Here is a 16,671-nt window from a genome sequence, read left to right on the forward strand (position 1 = left end):
GTAAGCCTTATCCAACACTTCTACCTGATCCCACCTGGAGTAGCTGGTGTAAGCCTTATCCAATACTTCTACCTGATCCCACCTGGAGTAGCTGGTGTAAGCCTAATCCAATACTTCTACCTGATCCCACCTGGAGTAGCTGGTGTAAGCCTTATCCAATACTTCGGGAGAAATCACAGTTCATGATAATCCTATACAATACTATACAAAATAATTCGAGTTGAAGTCACCAGTAATATATATTAAAACATTTTTTTTCAGAACATTCTAAAAGGACAATGTTGTTTAAGTTCTTATTTCTCTAAAGATTTTGCAAATAATGTTGCTGAGATTTGGTTGAAATAGACTTGTCCACAATGCGACATGAACTGGCGTGGAGAGGAGAAGGGAGGGAGAGGAGAGGAGAGGAGAGGAGAGGAGAGGAGAGGAGAGGAGATGCATTAAAACCTGTGAAAGCCTTTCTGAATCTCCTGGAAACGTTCCATGAGTTGTGTAACTGTAATCCACCCAGTTTCCTCCATGCACTCTATCTCTCATTGTCCATGGATATGAAATACATATCCATAAATATTCCCCATGCCACAGTCCTGTCATTCTGTTCTGCGTGCAATTTATATTGCATAAAGCAACAGTCTACAGCTTTGGTTCTCAACCTGGTCCTGGGGCCCCTCAGGGGTGAACGTTTTAGTTTTTACCCTAGCACCACACAGCTGATTCAAATGAGCAACTCATCATCAGGCTTTGATGATTTGAATCAGCTGTGTGGTGCTAGGGCTGAAACAACAATCGTCAGAACCAGGACTGAGAACCACTGGCCTACATGTTACATGGACACACACTTGAGTAATCTGAAGTCTGCATGGTACTGCATTATGGATGTTTTTGCAGTGGTAAGGGCCTTTTTATATGTGGGGTTTTGACAAGTCTGACTTTGCTCAGTCAATCAGAGCGTGTGTGTGTGTGTGCGTGCGTGTATGTGTGATTGAACACTGTCTCCATAATCTAAGCGAATCTCCTCAATGTGATAATTGGCTCCCTGGGGTGCTGTATCTTCTCTTCTCATCACCATCCACAGAAAAACACTGTGTCGTAACACAGACACAGACACACACACACACACACACAGATTTTACTCAACGACTGATCTGAAGCTGGCTGAACTCTTCTGGCAGGAAGGATGTTGCAGGGAAGACAAAGCAAGACCATATGACCACACTGACCTAGCTAGAGGTTAATATCTGTCTTAATGTCTCACAGTATCCTGACTGACCTAGCTAGAGGTTAATATCTGTCTTAATGTCTAACAGTATACAGACTGACCTAGCTAGAGGTTAATATCTGTCTTAATGTCTCACAGTATACAGTCATATGAACTGTCTCACAGTATACAGACTGACCTAGCTAGAGGTTAATATCTGTCTTAATGTCTAACAGTATACAGACTGACCTAGCTAGAGGTTAATATCTGTCTTAATGTCTAACAGTATACAGTCATATGAACTGTCTCACAGTATACAGACTGACCTAGCTAGAGGTTAATATCTGTCTTAATGTCTCACAGTATACAGACTGACCTAGCTAGAGGTTAATATCTGTCTTAATGTCTCACAGTATACAGACTGACCTAGCTAGAGGTTAATATCTGTCTTAATGTCTCACAGTATACAGACTGACCTAGCTAGAGGTTAATATCTGTCTTAATGTCTAACAGTATACAGACTGACCTAGCTAGATGTTAATATCTGTCTTAATGTCTCACAGTATACAGACTAACCTAGCTAGAGGTTAATATCTGCCTTAATGTCTAACAGTATACAGACTGACCTAGCTAAATGTTAATATCTGTCTTAATGTCTCATAGTATACAGACTGACCTAGCTAGAGGTTAATATCTGTCTTAATGTCTAACAGTATACAGACTGACCTAGCTAGAGGTTAATATCTGTCTTAATGTCTCACAGTATACAGACTGACCTAGCTAAAGGTTAATATCTGTCTTAATGTCTCACAGTATACAGACTGACCTAGCTAGAGGTTAATATCTGTCTTAATGTCTAACAGTATACAGACTGACCTAGCTAGAGGTTAATATCTGTCTTAATGTCTAACAGTATACAGACTGACCTAGCTAGAGGTTAATATCTGTCTTAATGTCTAACAGTATACAGACTGACCTAGCTAGAAGTTAATATCTTTCTTAATGTCTCACAGTATACAGACTGACCTAGCTAGAGGTTAATATCTGTCTTAATGTCTCACAGTATACAGACTGACCTAGCTAGAGGTTAATATCTGTCTTAATGTCTAACAGTATACAGTCATATGAACTGTCTCACAGTGTACAGTCATATGAACTGTCTCACAGTGTACAGTCATATGAACTGTCTCACAGTGTACAGTCATATGAACTGTCTCACAGTGTACATGAAAACAGAGCTAAAACTGCAATATGAAGCACTGTCTTGGAGCTTAACTATGGTTACTCATATACAGTATGCAGAGCTATAGTACCAGTGGTTGTTAACCTTCTTCAGTACAAGAAAAGCACATGAGGATATTACTCTATTTCAGTGATTCTCAAACTCGGTCCTTGGGCCCCCCTCCCGGGTGAACGTTTTGGTTTTTGCCCTAGCTCTACACAGCTGATTCAAATAACCAACTCAACATCGAGCTTTGATTATTTGAATCAGCTGTGTAGCGCTAGGGCAAAAACCAAAACGTTCACCCAGCGGGGTGTGATCTGTAGGGCCCAACCTCAAACTGTGCCAGATTCTTCAGATCATGTACAGACTAGGAGGAGGTCTAATGCATGGTCGTCACACTGTTACCGGATGACTCCCATCGTGTCCCTCTATTCTCTCTCTCAGACTATTCTTTCAGGGATACTATGGTGCATGTGCCTTTATGTGTCTTATCATGTGTTAGCCATTGTTGCGTGTCTTGTCTTTGGAATTCATTGATGATGCATGCTGTGATATCCCAAATCGGGATTAATGAAGTAAAACTCTATACTCTACTCTCTCTCTCCCTCACTCTCTCTCACTCCCTCTCTATTCCTTCCCTTCTATTCTCTCTCTCTCCCTCTCTCAATCTCTCTCTATTCCTTCTCTTCTCTTCTATACTCTCTCTCTCCCTCTCTCACTCCCTCTATTCCTTCTCTTCTATACTCTCTCTCTCTCTCTCTCTCTCTCTCTCTCTCTCTCTCTCTCTTTCTCTATTCCCCCTCTTTAATCAATTCAAGGGGCTTTATTGGCATGGGAAACATGTGTTAACATTGCCAAAGCAGGTGAGGTAGATAATATACAAAAGTGAAATAAACTATAAAGATGTACAGTAAACATTACACATACAGAAGTTTCAAAACAATAAAGACATTACAAATGTCATATTATATATATATATACAGTGTTGTAACAATGTACAAATGGTTAAAGTACCCAAGGGAAAATATATAAGCATAAATATGGGTTGTATTTACAATGGTGTTTGTTCTTCACTGGTTGCCCTTTTCTTGTGGCAACAGGTCACAAATCATGCTGCTGTGATGGCACACTGTGGAATTTCACCCAGTAGCTATGGGAGTTTATCCAAATTGGGTTTGTTTTCAAATTCTTTGTTGATCTGTGTAATCTGAGGGAAATATGTGTCTCTAATATGGTCATACATTGGGCAGGAGGTTAGGAAGTGCAGCTCAGTTTCCACCTCATTTTGTGGGCAGTGTGCATATAGCCTGTCTTCTCTTGAGAGCCATGTCTGCCTACAGCGGCCTTTCTCAATAGCAAGACTATGCTCACTGAGTCTGTACATAGTCAAAGCTTTCCTTAAGTTTAGGTTAGTCACTGTGGTCAGGTATTCTGCCACGGTGTACTCTCTGTTTAGGGCCAAATAGCGTTCTAGTTTGCTCTGTGTTTTTGTTACTTCTTTCCAATGTGTCAAGTAATTATCTTTTTGTTTTCTCATGATTTGGTTGGGTCTAATTGTGCTGCTGTCCTGGGGCTCTGTGGGGTGTGTTTGTGTTTGTAAACAGAGCCCCAGAACCAGCTTGCTTAGGGGACTCTTCTCCAGGTTCATCTCTCTGTAGGTGATGGCTTTGTTATGGCCTCCTTTTAGGTGGTTGTAGAATTTAACGGCTGTTTTCTGGATTTTTGATAATTAGTGGGTATCGGCCTAATTCTGCTCTTGCATGCATTATTTGTACACGGAGGATATGTTTGCAGAATCCTGCATGCAGAGTCTCAATTTGGTGTTTGTCCCATTTTGTGAAATCTTGGTTGGTGAGCGGACCCCAGACCTCACAACCATAAAGGGCAATGGGCTCTTTGACTGATTCAAGTATTTTTAGCCAGATCCTAATTGGTATATTGAATTTTATGTTCCTTTAGATGGCATAGAATGCCCTTCTTGCCTTGTCTCTCAGATCTTTCATAGCTTTGTGGAAGTTACCTGTGGCGCTGATGTTTAAGCCAAGGTATTGTTCGTTTTTTGTGTGCAACAGTGTCTAGATGGAATTTGTATTTGTGGTCCTGGCGACTGGACCTTTTTTTGGAACACCATTATTTTGGTTTTACAGAGATTTACTGTTATTCTCTCTCTCTCCCTCTCTATTACCCCCTCTTTATTCTCTCTCTCTCTCTCTCTCTCTCTCTCTCTCTCTATTCCTCTCTCTCTCGCTCTCTATTCCTCTCTCTCTCTATTCCTCTCTCTCTCTCTCTCTCTCTCTCTCTCTCTCTCTATTCCTCTCTGTCCCTCTTGCTTTCTTTCTCTATTCTCTCTATCTCCCTCTCTATTCATATGTCTCCTGGGTCCTCAGTCTACAGTACTGACCAGATTGTTTTCTGTTTAAGAGAAGAGTAGGCTAGACAGCCACCCAGATAGACCAGAAATATGTCATTCATTGTTCCTGAGAGTAGGAAGGGCATGCTCTATTGCACTTCACTAGCAATTTCTCCCCTCTAGGTTTGGTCTAGGTCTGGCCTACCGTCTGCACGTTTGCCACTGTAGTGGTGGTGTGGCATGGCCTAAGTCTAAGTGGGTTTTAGACAACCGCACGCACACACACACATATATAAACACATAAATACAGCCTCAATTCCCAGTTTGCTAGAAGAGCTATTTTGGAGCCAAGTTGGATCCAAACGGTGGTGTTAATCAAACTGTGCCTATATATAGGATGGTGTATTTCCGACTTATACCCTGATCTGTTAGGCCACAGTCCCGGAGTCCCCTTTTTTCTTGCTCTGCATTTGTTAACTTAAACTCGAGGAAGGTTAGTCGATTTTTTTTTCCAATGCCGGCCTTTGTTCTTAGGTTGCAGTCTTATGTTTAATACATGAGGATTGGAAGACTTATCCGTTTTGGGCTGCTGTGCCTGTTATTCCCAGGCAGTGTCTATATTTAAGAGCTACTATAGGCCAGATATGCACCCTGGGAGCTGAAGTCTTCGACCTCAGGTGGAAGTCTTTCTGAATACGATTAGAATTTAAAACCCTGAAATAGAACTTGGAGGAATTTGCCTTTGCACCATTGGCTATGTGGTTCGGGGAGGATTTGGTTTTACAGCGTTTATCCGAAACAAGGTGCATCTAGTTTGGAGGAGACATTAGAAAAAGGTGTTGTGTTCAAGTTTAACTCGGGGACCTCACCGTCCTTGGTGTGTAGTTATAGGCCAGTCCATTAAGCTTGCACCTTGTATTCATGAATCTCATTCATTCTCCAACCTTCTCTTTCTCTGCATTTCTCTACCTCTCTTTCTCTCTCTCTCTCTCTCTCTCTCTTTCTCCCCATTTCTCCCTCCATGTTTCCTTATCTGTGTTTTTGGAGGGGTTGGGATAATGCAGAGCACACATTTCCGTTGCATATTCATGTACATTGGACAATAAAGTAATCTTCCTCCATCTTCTTCTTCTCTCCCTCTGCAGCTGGTACCACCTATATCTTCGGTAAGGGCGGGGGTCTGATCACGTACACGTGGCCTAACAACGAGAGGCCCAGCACGCGTACCGACCGCCTGGCTGTGGGCTTCAGCACCACCATCAAGGACGGCATCCTGGTCCGCATCGACAGCGCGCCGCGACTCGGTGACTACATCATGCTACACATCGTAAGTCCAGTTTCAGTCTTGCCGTTGTCCCTACTGTTATCATGACATGGTGTCCCCAAGACAGGGCCACAGTACAGTAACTATATCACACTACACATCGTAAGTCAGCTTTTAGTCTACTGCTAGCCTGCATGGTGTCCCCAAGTCTTTTTCTCAAGGGCACCAGTGTAGTCTACACTGTGTCTCCTGTCTTACCCTGGACAGGGAGACTACATCTAGCCCCACATTGTAAGGCCTCTTTAGTTCTATGGCTCTCAGTGTATTTACAGGGATCCCATACAGTAGCAGATACAGTCATTAGTTAAAGCACTACACACCTGATTCTACTAATTCATGGCTTGATCAAGAGTTGATTATTTGAATCAGGTGTGTAGTGCTAGGGCAAAAGGTACTGAAGTTGAAGCAAATTGTAACGGGGGGGGGGGGGGGGGGGGGGGGCTATCCATAATAGATATCACAGTATGTTCCCCTCCCTTGTTTCTCCCTTGTTTTCCAACTTTATATGTCACACAATCCTCTCAGAACGACTTTCTCTCTAAACAACGCAGTGAATCTAAACTCTAAGGCATGAATAGTTGATAAGCAATGTCTGTGTGATGCATGTGGAGAACACGATCACTGTGCCTGGAAACCCTGTGTGAATCAGCACCATTAATATGTTATGACGAGGACCGTGGTGGTCATGAAATTTTGTCAGCCGGTGATTGTCAAGCAAATAACTGCCCGTCTCATGGTAATTGACTGTTAATTAACATAAACACGTTTAGCATCTCCTGGCTTCCACACATAGCCTACAAGCCACTGATGCAGACCTTTGGAACGTCTACATTTTAAAAAGTCGAATAAATCACTGTAATATAGTCTACACCATCACAATGAATCCATGTAATAAAGCCAACACCATCACAATGAATCCATGATTTATTTTAGACAGGTCTAAAGAAACATGATATGAAGAAAATGTAGTCTATTTCAGAAGAACCGAATAGCATACTCTGAGTTGTCCTTATGTTAGGCTCTGATCTGGCTATGCCATATGGCTGTGGGCTACACTCATTCATTTAGCAGACCAGATTTGCTTAGAATTCTGTGACATTATTTTATATTATTTTATAGTATGAAGAATGCAATTGAACATAGGTGAATAAAATATAATATATATTTTCTCCAAACGTTTAGTCAGCCAACCAGATGAGTAGGCCTAACGAACAGCAAAAGCACTGGCCAATGTCAATCTACTATTCCCCATAGTGCAAAAGTTGACCTATTCTATTCTGTGTGAGAAATAAACATTCCAAACATAGTCTGGGACAGTTGTGGGATGCGATAGATCCCAAATGAATACAACCACTAGCATCAAACAAACCTGTTTTAAGCAGTGAGCCTGATGCAACAGATCAGAATGCTTAGCTTAAAATGTTGATCGACTATTAAGCTATTTCTTCACATTATAAGCGCAGCAATTTGCACATGGTAGGTTATAAGTGTGTATGTTCCATTAGCAGGAAAACCCATTCTCAGAAGTGACCGCAAATGTGAGTATGCGTGTAATGCTTTTATTACAAAGATGCAAACATTTGTATTGTGAAAATTATCTCCCCCAAATTCTAAACTCACTCGCTGCGTGTGTGTGCCAGTTAGGTTCTACACCCATTGTAACGCGGATTAATCTGCTTAATTTTAAGAAGTTATTTTGCCACTTTAGTTATGATACACACCTTATCAAAATATACAGTGCATTCGGAAAGTATTCAGACCCCTTGACTGTTTCCACATTTTATTACATTACAACCTTATTATAAAATGTATAACATTTTGTAAAATCCCCATCAATCTACACACAATACCCCATAAGGACAAAGCATGTCAGAGCAAAAACCAAGCTTTGAGGTCGAAGGAATTGTCTGTAGTGCCCCGAGACGGGATTATATTGAGGCACAGATCTGGGGAAGGGTACTAAATAATTTCTGCTGCATTTAAGGTCCCCAAGAATACAGTGGCCTCCATCACTCTTAAATGGAAGACGTTTGGAACCACCAAGACTCTTCCTAGAGCTGGCCACCCGGCCAAACTGAGCAATCGGGGGAGAAGGGCCTTGGTCAGGGAGGTGACCAAGAACCCGATGGTCACTCTGACAGAGCTCCAGAGTTCCTCTGTGGAGATGGGAAAACCTTCCAGAAGGACAACCATCTCTGCAGCACTCCACCAATCAGGCCTTTATGGTAGAGTTGCCAGACGGAAGCCACTCCTCAGTAAAACGCACATGACAGCCCGCTTGGCGTTTGCCAAAAGGCACCTAAAGACTTTCAGACCATGAAACAAAGATTCAACTCTTTGGCGTGATATGCCAAGCGTCACGCCTGGAGGAAACCTGGCACCATCCCTACGGTGAAGCATGGTGGCGGCATCAATTTTAGAAGAAGGATGTAAACTATCAAAATTTTGAAGAAGTCAAGGGGTCTGTACACTTTACAAAGGCACTGTATAGGTCTATGGGCTAGGCTACATGAGGTGTGCAACTATGATTTGAAAAAGTCAATAAAAAGCATGCGTTGTTTCTTGCCTTAAGATGGACAACATTACGTCATAATATATAATTCACACGTGATAGGCTAATATTGTCACCCATCACACTATTTTTTGATTTAATCTCGTCTTTACATACACTAAATAATATATGTATGAAATTTGTTTTGATTTAGAATGGACCATTATCACCAACTGTATTGAAACAGGGGCAATGGAAAAAAATACATGTATGTAATACATAATGTATGCACTTAAATAGCAAATGGAGGACACTTTTCATGCCAGGCAGGTAGGCTGTACTCCTGTTGTAAAGAGAAGCAATGTTCTTAATATTAGGAAAGTTGAAAAATAAATAGAGTAGGCCTAGCCTTTAGAAAGCTGATGGGTTCCTCCTCTTCTCATGCAATTGCTTAGCCTATAGAAATGTTGCGCAATATGAGCTCATGGGCTCTCATGAAGTGTTTGATTAGATTTTAAATTACATTTGCATTGATGTCAGACTGATTAGCTTGACAATAGTGCTGAGAGTGCTGAGTACCAGGCAGAGTACCAGGCAGTGCTGAGTACCAGGCAGTTAGCAAATTTTGTAGGATACTAATGACCATCAGCAGCATCAGAGCTTGGAGAATCCTAATTACCATGACAAAGCAGTCACTTGGAATTTGACTGCCATCATGAGTCGTGACCGCCGGTGTGGCGGTAATATGTTCACCGTAACAGCCCTATTCAATACCCCTTGTTTTTGTTGTTGTTGTTGTGGTTGACTTATTGACATAATAGTCAACAAAGATGGCCACCGACTATAGCGATGCCAAACGTATTTATTGGAAAAGTGCCGTGTGCTGATGGGGTGTGAAAGTAGGGATGTTGAGGAGAGAGTCAGAGAAGTATGAAGAGCAGAGAGGGATACAATTACACCACCAGATTGAGAGTCTTTCTCTCCTCAAAGACTCCCCTCGTCTCTGGAGTGTGTTGCAATGTGCTGCTGGATGTACGCTGCTCCAACCTCACCATCTGGTCACACAACATGAAGGCCAAGTAGTGTTTTTATATAGCTGCTTTACAGTCTAGAGGAATGTCTGTGTGCAGGGGTGGGTGGGTGGGTGGGTGGGTGGGTGTGTGTGTGTGTGTGTGTGTGTGTGTGTGTGTGAGGGAGAGAGATAGGAAAATGCCGCTCCTCATTTTAACTGGCTTCGTAATTGCAGAAACTTCGATAGGAAGGAAATCAAATGCATTTTTAATCCTATTTTTTCTATCTCAGAGCTGAGCGGCACTCTCCAGCCAAGCTTCATATCGGTTGTAATTTGGCTCCAACTCGTTAGAAATACATTTCTTCATTCCCGTAGTCTCACAAAGCAAAAGGCAAATTCATTTATCATTAGAATACCATGTATAGTCACAGTACATGCTCAAGTTTAACACTGGTCAATACTTAGAGTTATATTTCTGGTTGTTGTTTTAAAATACTGTTTATTCTCCGTAACCTACCTGGCTGCTAAATAATCATTAACATTAGAGCCGCCAGTGACATCTTTTAGAATTTCAATATCACATATTTAGCTCCTCAACCGTAGCCCTTAGATAAAGACTAATGGACAGTCGAAGACCGCTACACAATACCGCCAATGAACAGAACATCATCGAGCCCAGTTCAAATCTATTACAGTGCAGATAATGATTCAAAGTGACAGATGTCAACCCATCCTGTATTGTTACCCCCTGAATCAGACAGAAACGGTTAAAAGGATTACATAGCGACTGCACTGAAGACTTGTCTAACCAAAGGTCTTATCACAGACATTCATCCCCTCAGGGATCACTTAGCCTTTAGGATCATTAGCAACTGGATGTGTTAGGATTAGCTAGCTACCGTTGCTAAGACGTCGCTGAAATGGCTTACAGGGACTGCTCTGTGGAACTGATAGGTTTCTAATGAGACAGAAGAATGGAATTGGAGAAGTATGGAGAACCGAGAACTGGCGTCATCTGGTTTTTAAGTCAAACTATTCATTGCATCGTTGATTTCTGTAAACCCTCTATTCTTTAAAGCATCTCTTAGTATTATGCCTTCATATGATGCAAAAACGTGAAAAGTATGACTAGTGGGTACCATAGAAATAAAAAATAAATATCCTATTCAGGTCATTCTAGTCCTTCTATTTCTATGGTTTTGTACTAGCAACTAGGGCTGTTACGGTGACCGTATTACCACCACACCGGCGGTCACGAGTCATGACTGCAGTCACGGTAAATAGGCTTCTTCAAGCTTTGATGCTTGCTGGTCATTAGTGGCCTACCAAACGTGCTAACTGCCTGGTACTCAGCACTATTGTCCCTTTAATCACTCTGACATCAATGCAAATGTATTCGGAAAAAAACGAATCAAACACTTCATGAGAGCCCCTGAGCTCATGTTGTGCAACATTTCTATAGGCCATGCAATTGCGTGAGAAAACAGCTTCTATAGGCTGGGTCTACTATAATTATTTTTCAACTTTCCTAATATTAAGCAAATTGCTTCGCTTTTCAACAGGTGTATAGCCTACCTGGCTGGCATGAAAATGAACCATGGGAAAAACGTCCTCCATTCGCTATTTAAGTGAAGTTCATGTGACATGTCATTTTTTTTTTTAACCTGCCCCTGTTCCGAGACAGGTGCATGATAATGGTCCATTCTAAATCCAAACTAATTTCACACATATATTATTTAGTATATGTAAAGATGAGACTAAATTATGAATAGTCTGATTGGTGACAATATTAGCCTATCACTTGTGAATGATGCCCAGTGTGTTGCAGTATAAGGCAAGAAACAGAGTATGCCTTTTTTTGCAACTTTTTCAAATCTTAGTCCCACACCTCATGTAGCCTAGCCCATAGACCTATATGTTTTAATAAGGTTAGTATCACACCTCATGTAGGCTAGCCCAGAGACCTATATGTTTTAATAAGGTTAGTATCACACCTCATGTAGCCTAGCCCATAGACCTATATGTTTTAATAAGGTTAGTATCACACCTCATGTAGCCTAGCCCATAGACCTATATGTTTTAATAAGGTTAGTATCACACCTCATGTAGGCTAGCCCATAGACCTATATGTTTTAATAAGGTTAGTATCACACCTCATGTAGCCTAGCCCATAGACCTATATGTTTTAATAAGGTTAGTTTCACACCTCATGTAGCCTAGCCCATAGACCTATATGTTTTAATAAGGTTAGTATCACACCTCATGTAGCCTAGCCCATAGACCTATATGTTTTAATAAGGTTAGTTTCACACCTCATGTAGCCTAGCCCATAGACCTATATGTTTTAATAAGGTTAGTATCACACCTCATGTAGCCTAGCCCAGAGACCTATATGTTGACAAGGTTTTGTATTACAACTAAAGTGACCAAATAACTTCTTAAAGTTGTGAACATTAAGCCGCTTTACAGACCGGTGTAGAGCCTAACTGGCATACATACGCAGCGCATGAGTGTCAAGTTTGGGGAATAACATTTTCACCATAAAAATGCACCTTTATAATAAAGCATCACATGCATAATCGCATTTGCGGTCACTTTTGAGAATGGAACTGCCGTGTGTGCATTGCTGCCCTTATAGTGTGAAGAAATAGCCTAATGGTTTATCAACATTTTAAGGTAAACTATCTGATCAGTTGCATCAGCCTCATTGATCCTCAGCCTCAAAAAGGGGTTTTGAATGCTAGTGGTTGTACTAATTTGGGATATATTGCATCCCACAACTGTCACAGACTATGTTTGGAATATACAGTACATTTCTCACACAGAATAGAATAGGTACATTTTTGTACTATGGGGGAATGTAGATTGACATAGGCCAGTGTTTTTGCTGTTGGTTAGGCATACTCATCTTATTGTCTGATGAAAAGTAAATGTGGACAGTTCTTCTATATGCACCTCTGAATTGGATAAGAAGGATGCTTGCAGTTGCATTCCCGATGTGTCTGTCTTCACTTGTAGCCTACTTCGGAGCTGGGATGCCTGTGAGATGGACCCGATCACGTGACAGGTATTGGCTAATAAGAAGAGAGAGCCATGTGAGTGAGAGGTGCTTCGGAGCAAGGTGATGGCAGCCGGGAGAAGGGAATTATAATTATTATATTTAGCCAAAGGGAACAATGGACACTTTGGCTGCAAAAGGCATGGATTTTTTTAGGGGGCATTATGGCAACACAAGGGGGATGCCGCTGGGAAATTTGATGCCTGGTGAGAATATTATCAAGTGCTTGTCAAATTGTGAATGAGCGACTGATGAAGTGTGTGTAGCCTGCACAAGAAACAAATCAGAGCTCATGCCTTTCATGCAACTTTTTTCAAATCATCATTAGTCACATCATGCAGCATGAGAATGTATTAAAAATCAAAACATATGGCCCAACTTTTGTATCACAACTAAAGTTACATAAATAAGTCTAAATGAAGCATGTAGGAGTACCTGTTTCTTTGTTAACCGCTCAACACAGAATAGCCACATGTGCGCACTCCCTCAAACCTTTTGGAGAAAATATCCTTTCTATTTTATTCAGATATGTTCAATTGTATTCTTCATACTATAAGATAATATAAAATACAAGCACGGCAATCTAAGCAAATCTTGTCTACTAATTGTTGTCTTCTGAAATAGACTACATATTCTTCATATCATGTTTCTTTAGACCTGTCTAAAATAAATCATGGATTAATTGTGATGGTGTAGACTATATTACAGTGATTTATTATCATTTTTAAATGCAGATGTTAGAAAGGTCTACATCAGTGGCTTGTAGGCGATGCGTGGAAGCCAGGAGATGCTAAATGTGTTTCTGTTAATTAACGGTCAATTATCATGAGACCAGCAGTTATTTGCTTGACAATCACCGGCTGACAAAGTTCATGACCCCCACTGCCCTACTAGCAACCACTGATGTATTGGTATATTTTATGCTGGATTATTTGGTGCCTTTAATAGCAATGGAAGGTTGTTACAATGAAAGTGAAGCTGCAGAGGCATTATCTACTTTTAAAAACTGGGCTCTCTCTATCTCTCTAATTTCTCTCACTCCCTATCTCTCTCCATCTTTCTAAACTCTGTCACTCCGTTACTTACCATCTCTCTCTATCGCTATCTCCCTGTATCTCTATCTCCATCTCTCTCCATCGCTTTCCAACTCGCTCTTTCTCTCTCTCTCTCTCTCCCTCTCTCTCTCTCTCTCTCTCTCTCTCCATCTTTGAACAACTAGCTCAAGGCTTGTGTTGGTAATCATGGAACTGAAACTGTGCTACTCGCCTCCTAATACAATGCAGTGTTTGTTTTTTGGACGTGAAGGGCGATTTAGAGTATTGCTGAATGGCTGGCTTGAGGACATTCCAAATAATTACTTCAATATAGACTAGAGCAATTCTTCTTTTTTTCTTTTTTGCCCTTTTTCCTTGCCTTTTTTATGCCAGTTCTCAAATTGGCCTAGACTGTTTAAGGACTACTTATGCATAGTATGAGACAGAAAAACACTGAGCTTTTCTATAGTCATATAAGCTCCAAGTTGCTAATATCACTCTTGTTTTATAACAACAGAACCTCATTTAAAACTATTTTTTTTAAAGCGATGACATCAAAAGCAACTGAATCATAGGTAAGAAAAATATCCATACCAACGGAAAATATGGTCACAAAATGGATGCCTGGGCTCTCCTGAAGCGGTATGACTCGTAGCACAGTCACTGTGTCTGCTGTGTGGTGGTGTATTGTGTTGTATAAGACTTCAGCTCTGTACCGTAGGTCCCGTCTCCTCTTAAATCCACAACAAAACTCCTGGCCCAGGAGGCTGATGTGTTGGTCGTGACTCACACAGTCTCATGCCAGGGAATGTACATAGCTGCAGGTGAAGCTTATCCAGGACATGCCACACAGAGAGAGAGGGGTGGAGAGAGAAAAAGAGAGAGAGAGAGAGGGAGAGAGAGAGAGAAGGAGGGGTGAGAGAGCGAGAAAGTGAGAAAGCTGGAGAGAGAAAGAGGGGGGAAATATACCTTAGCACAAAATCCTTTTAGACATAGTCTAAAAAAAAAAGTATCTGTTTATAAAAGGGAAATAGTATTTCTGTGCAAATACATTCTGTATTATAACCTTAGGACCAAATCTATTTGCCCTTGTGCTGTCCGACACTGTCTCCCTACTGACTGCATCAAAAGACACGTCCCTCATCACATCCCTGAGACATCTGATGAGAAAGGGTGATTGAGAGGTGGTCTGAACGCACTCCTTTACTCTCCTCGCCTACTCTTCCACTACTCTCCTCTCTCCTCCTCTCCTCCCACAGATCTCTGACACTTCACATCCTGTATGTCTCTCTACTACCCAGCCAGCAATCGGATCCAGCATACATTACCAAGCAATCAGACAGGATTTCTAATGTTGCAATGCCACAATGAATTCCATTACCCGCTTGAGCCTCCTCACTTTAATTCAGATGGGGGAAAAAAGGTACAAGTTGTAGGTAATTGAAAAGCCCATTCCAGACAAGAGTACACAGTGAATGTGTCCCAAATGGCACCCTGTTCCCTACATTGTGCGCTACTTTTGATCAGAGGCCTGTGTAGGGAATAGGGTGCCATTTGGGATGCGGTCAGAGAGACCTACAGGGTGAGATGAGATGAGACGCGTGTGGGGCAGGCTGCAAGGGTGGGTAAATATTATATTGCATTCCAGACCACACTGAGTCCATTTTCTCTTTGACAGGCTGTGGAGATGAGAGGGTGTGAGTGGATTGTGTGCTTGTGTGCGTGTGTGTGTGTGTGTGTGTGTGTGTGTGTGTGTGTGTGTATGCGTGTGTGTGTAGGTCTTTAATTTTTAGAATCCACTGTGATGTTTTATAAGCCAAGCAGGGACTGAGATATACAGTGGAGGATGCATCTATGGAGTTGTGTGTGTGTGTGTGTGTGTGTGTGTGTGTGTACAGTGAAATATACTTAACAAAAATATAAACCCAACATGTGAAGACTTGGTTCCATCTTTCATGATCTGAAATAAAATATGCCATAAATGTTTCATAGGCACAAAAAATTGTGCACAAATTTGTTTACATACCTGATAGTGAACATTTCTCTTTTGCCAAAATAATCTATCCACCTGACAGGTGTGGCATATCAAGAAGCTGATTAAACAGCATGATCATTACACAGGTGCACTTTGTGCTGGGGACAATAAAAGGCCAATCTAAAATGTGCAGTTGTCACACAATACAATGCCACAGATGCCTCAAGTTTTGAGGGAGTGTGAAATTGGTATACGGACTGCAGGAATGTCCACCAGAGCTGTTGCCAGATAATTTAATGTTAATTTCTCTACCAGAAGCCTCCTCTAATGTCGTTTTAAAGAATTTGGCAGTATGTCCAACCGGCCTCACTACCGCAGACCACGTGTAACCATGCCAGCCCAGGACTTCCACATCTGGCTTCTTCACCTGCAGGATCGTCTGACACCAGCCACTCGGACAGCTGATTAAATTCTGACTGGCTGTGCCTGGCTCCTTAGTGTGTGGACCTGACCACCCATGGCAGCGCCACCTGCCCAGTCATGTAATCCATAGATTAGGTCCTAATAAAATGTATTTATAGTGACTGATTTCCTCATATGAACTATACCTCTGTGAAATTGTTGCATGTGGCGTTTACATTTTTGTTCCATAGCTATAACTAATGACTAAATAACTAAACTAATAACTAATCAGTAGTATTAGTCGGTTGGTTATCTCTTGTCCTTTTAATTTCCTATTGTCTTCTTGTCTTCTTGCTCCAAGGAAGTATAGAGAGATTGCAATACAAATGTTAACTGTATAAAAGGCAGCTGTTTCAAAAGACATCCGTGATCCATATTTTACTGACATGAAATTACATTTGAAGTATATGAGTAATGGCTGTCCATTGACATTTTGCACCTGTACTGAATAATGATACTCTTTCTTGACATTTGGCCACTAGCATTTGCCTTAACGATACCTAAGTACCGATCATAACCAATTGATTACTTTTGAAAAGGGC

General features: G+C 41.4%; 1 protein-coding gene across 1 annotated transcript in view; it reads left to right on the forward strand.

Moving 5' to 3' along the window:
* The window catches only part of LOC139415257 (neurexin-3b-like), a 315,709-nt gene that overhangs the window by 188,647 nt on the left and 110,391 nt on the right, over positions 1–16,671 (forward strand). The window contains exon 16 of the mRNA XM_071163222.1: positions 5,919–6,100. Coding sequence (XP_071019323.1) covers positions 5,919–6,100 — 182 coding nt within the window. The remainder of the gene's footprint in view (positions 1–5,918; positions 6,101–16,671) is intronic.

Source organism: Oncorhynchus clarkii, chromosome 8 (genome assembly GCF_045791955.1).
Source record: "Oncorhynchus clarkii lewisi isolate Uvic-CL-2024 chromosome 8, UVic_Ocla_1.0, whole genome shotgun sequence".
Lineage (NCBI taxonomy): Eukaryota > Metazoa > Chordata > Actinopteri > Salmoniformes > Salmonidae > Oncorhynchus > Oncorhynchus clarkii.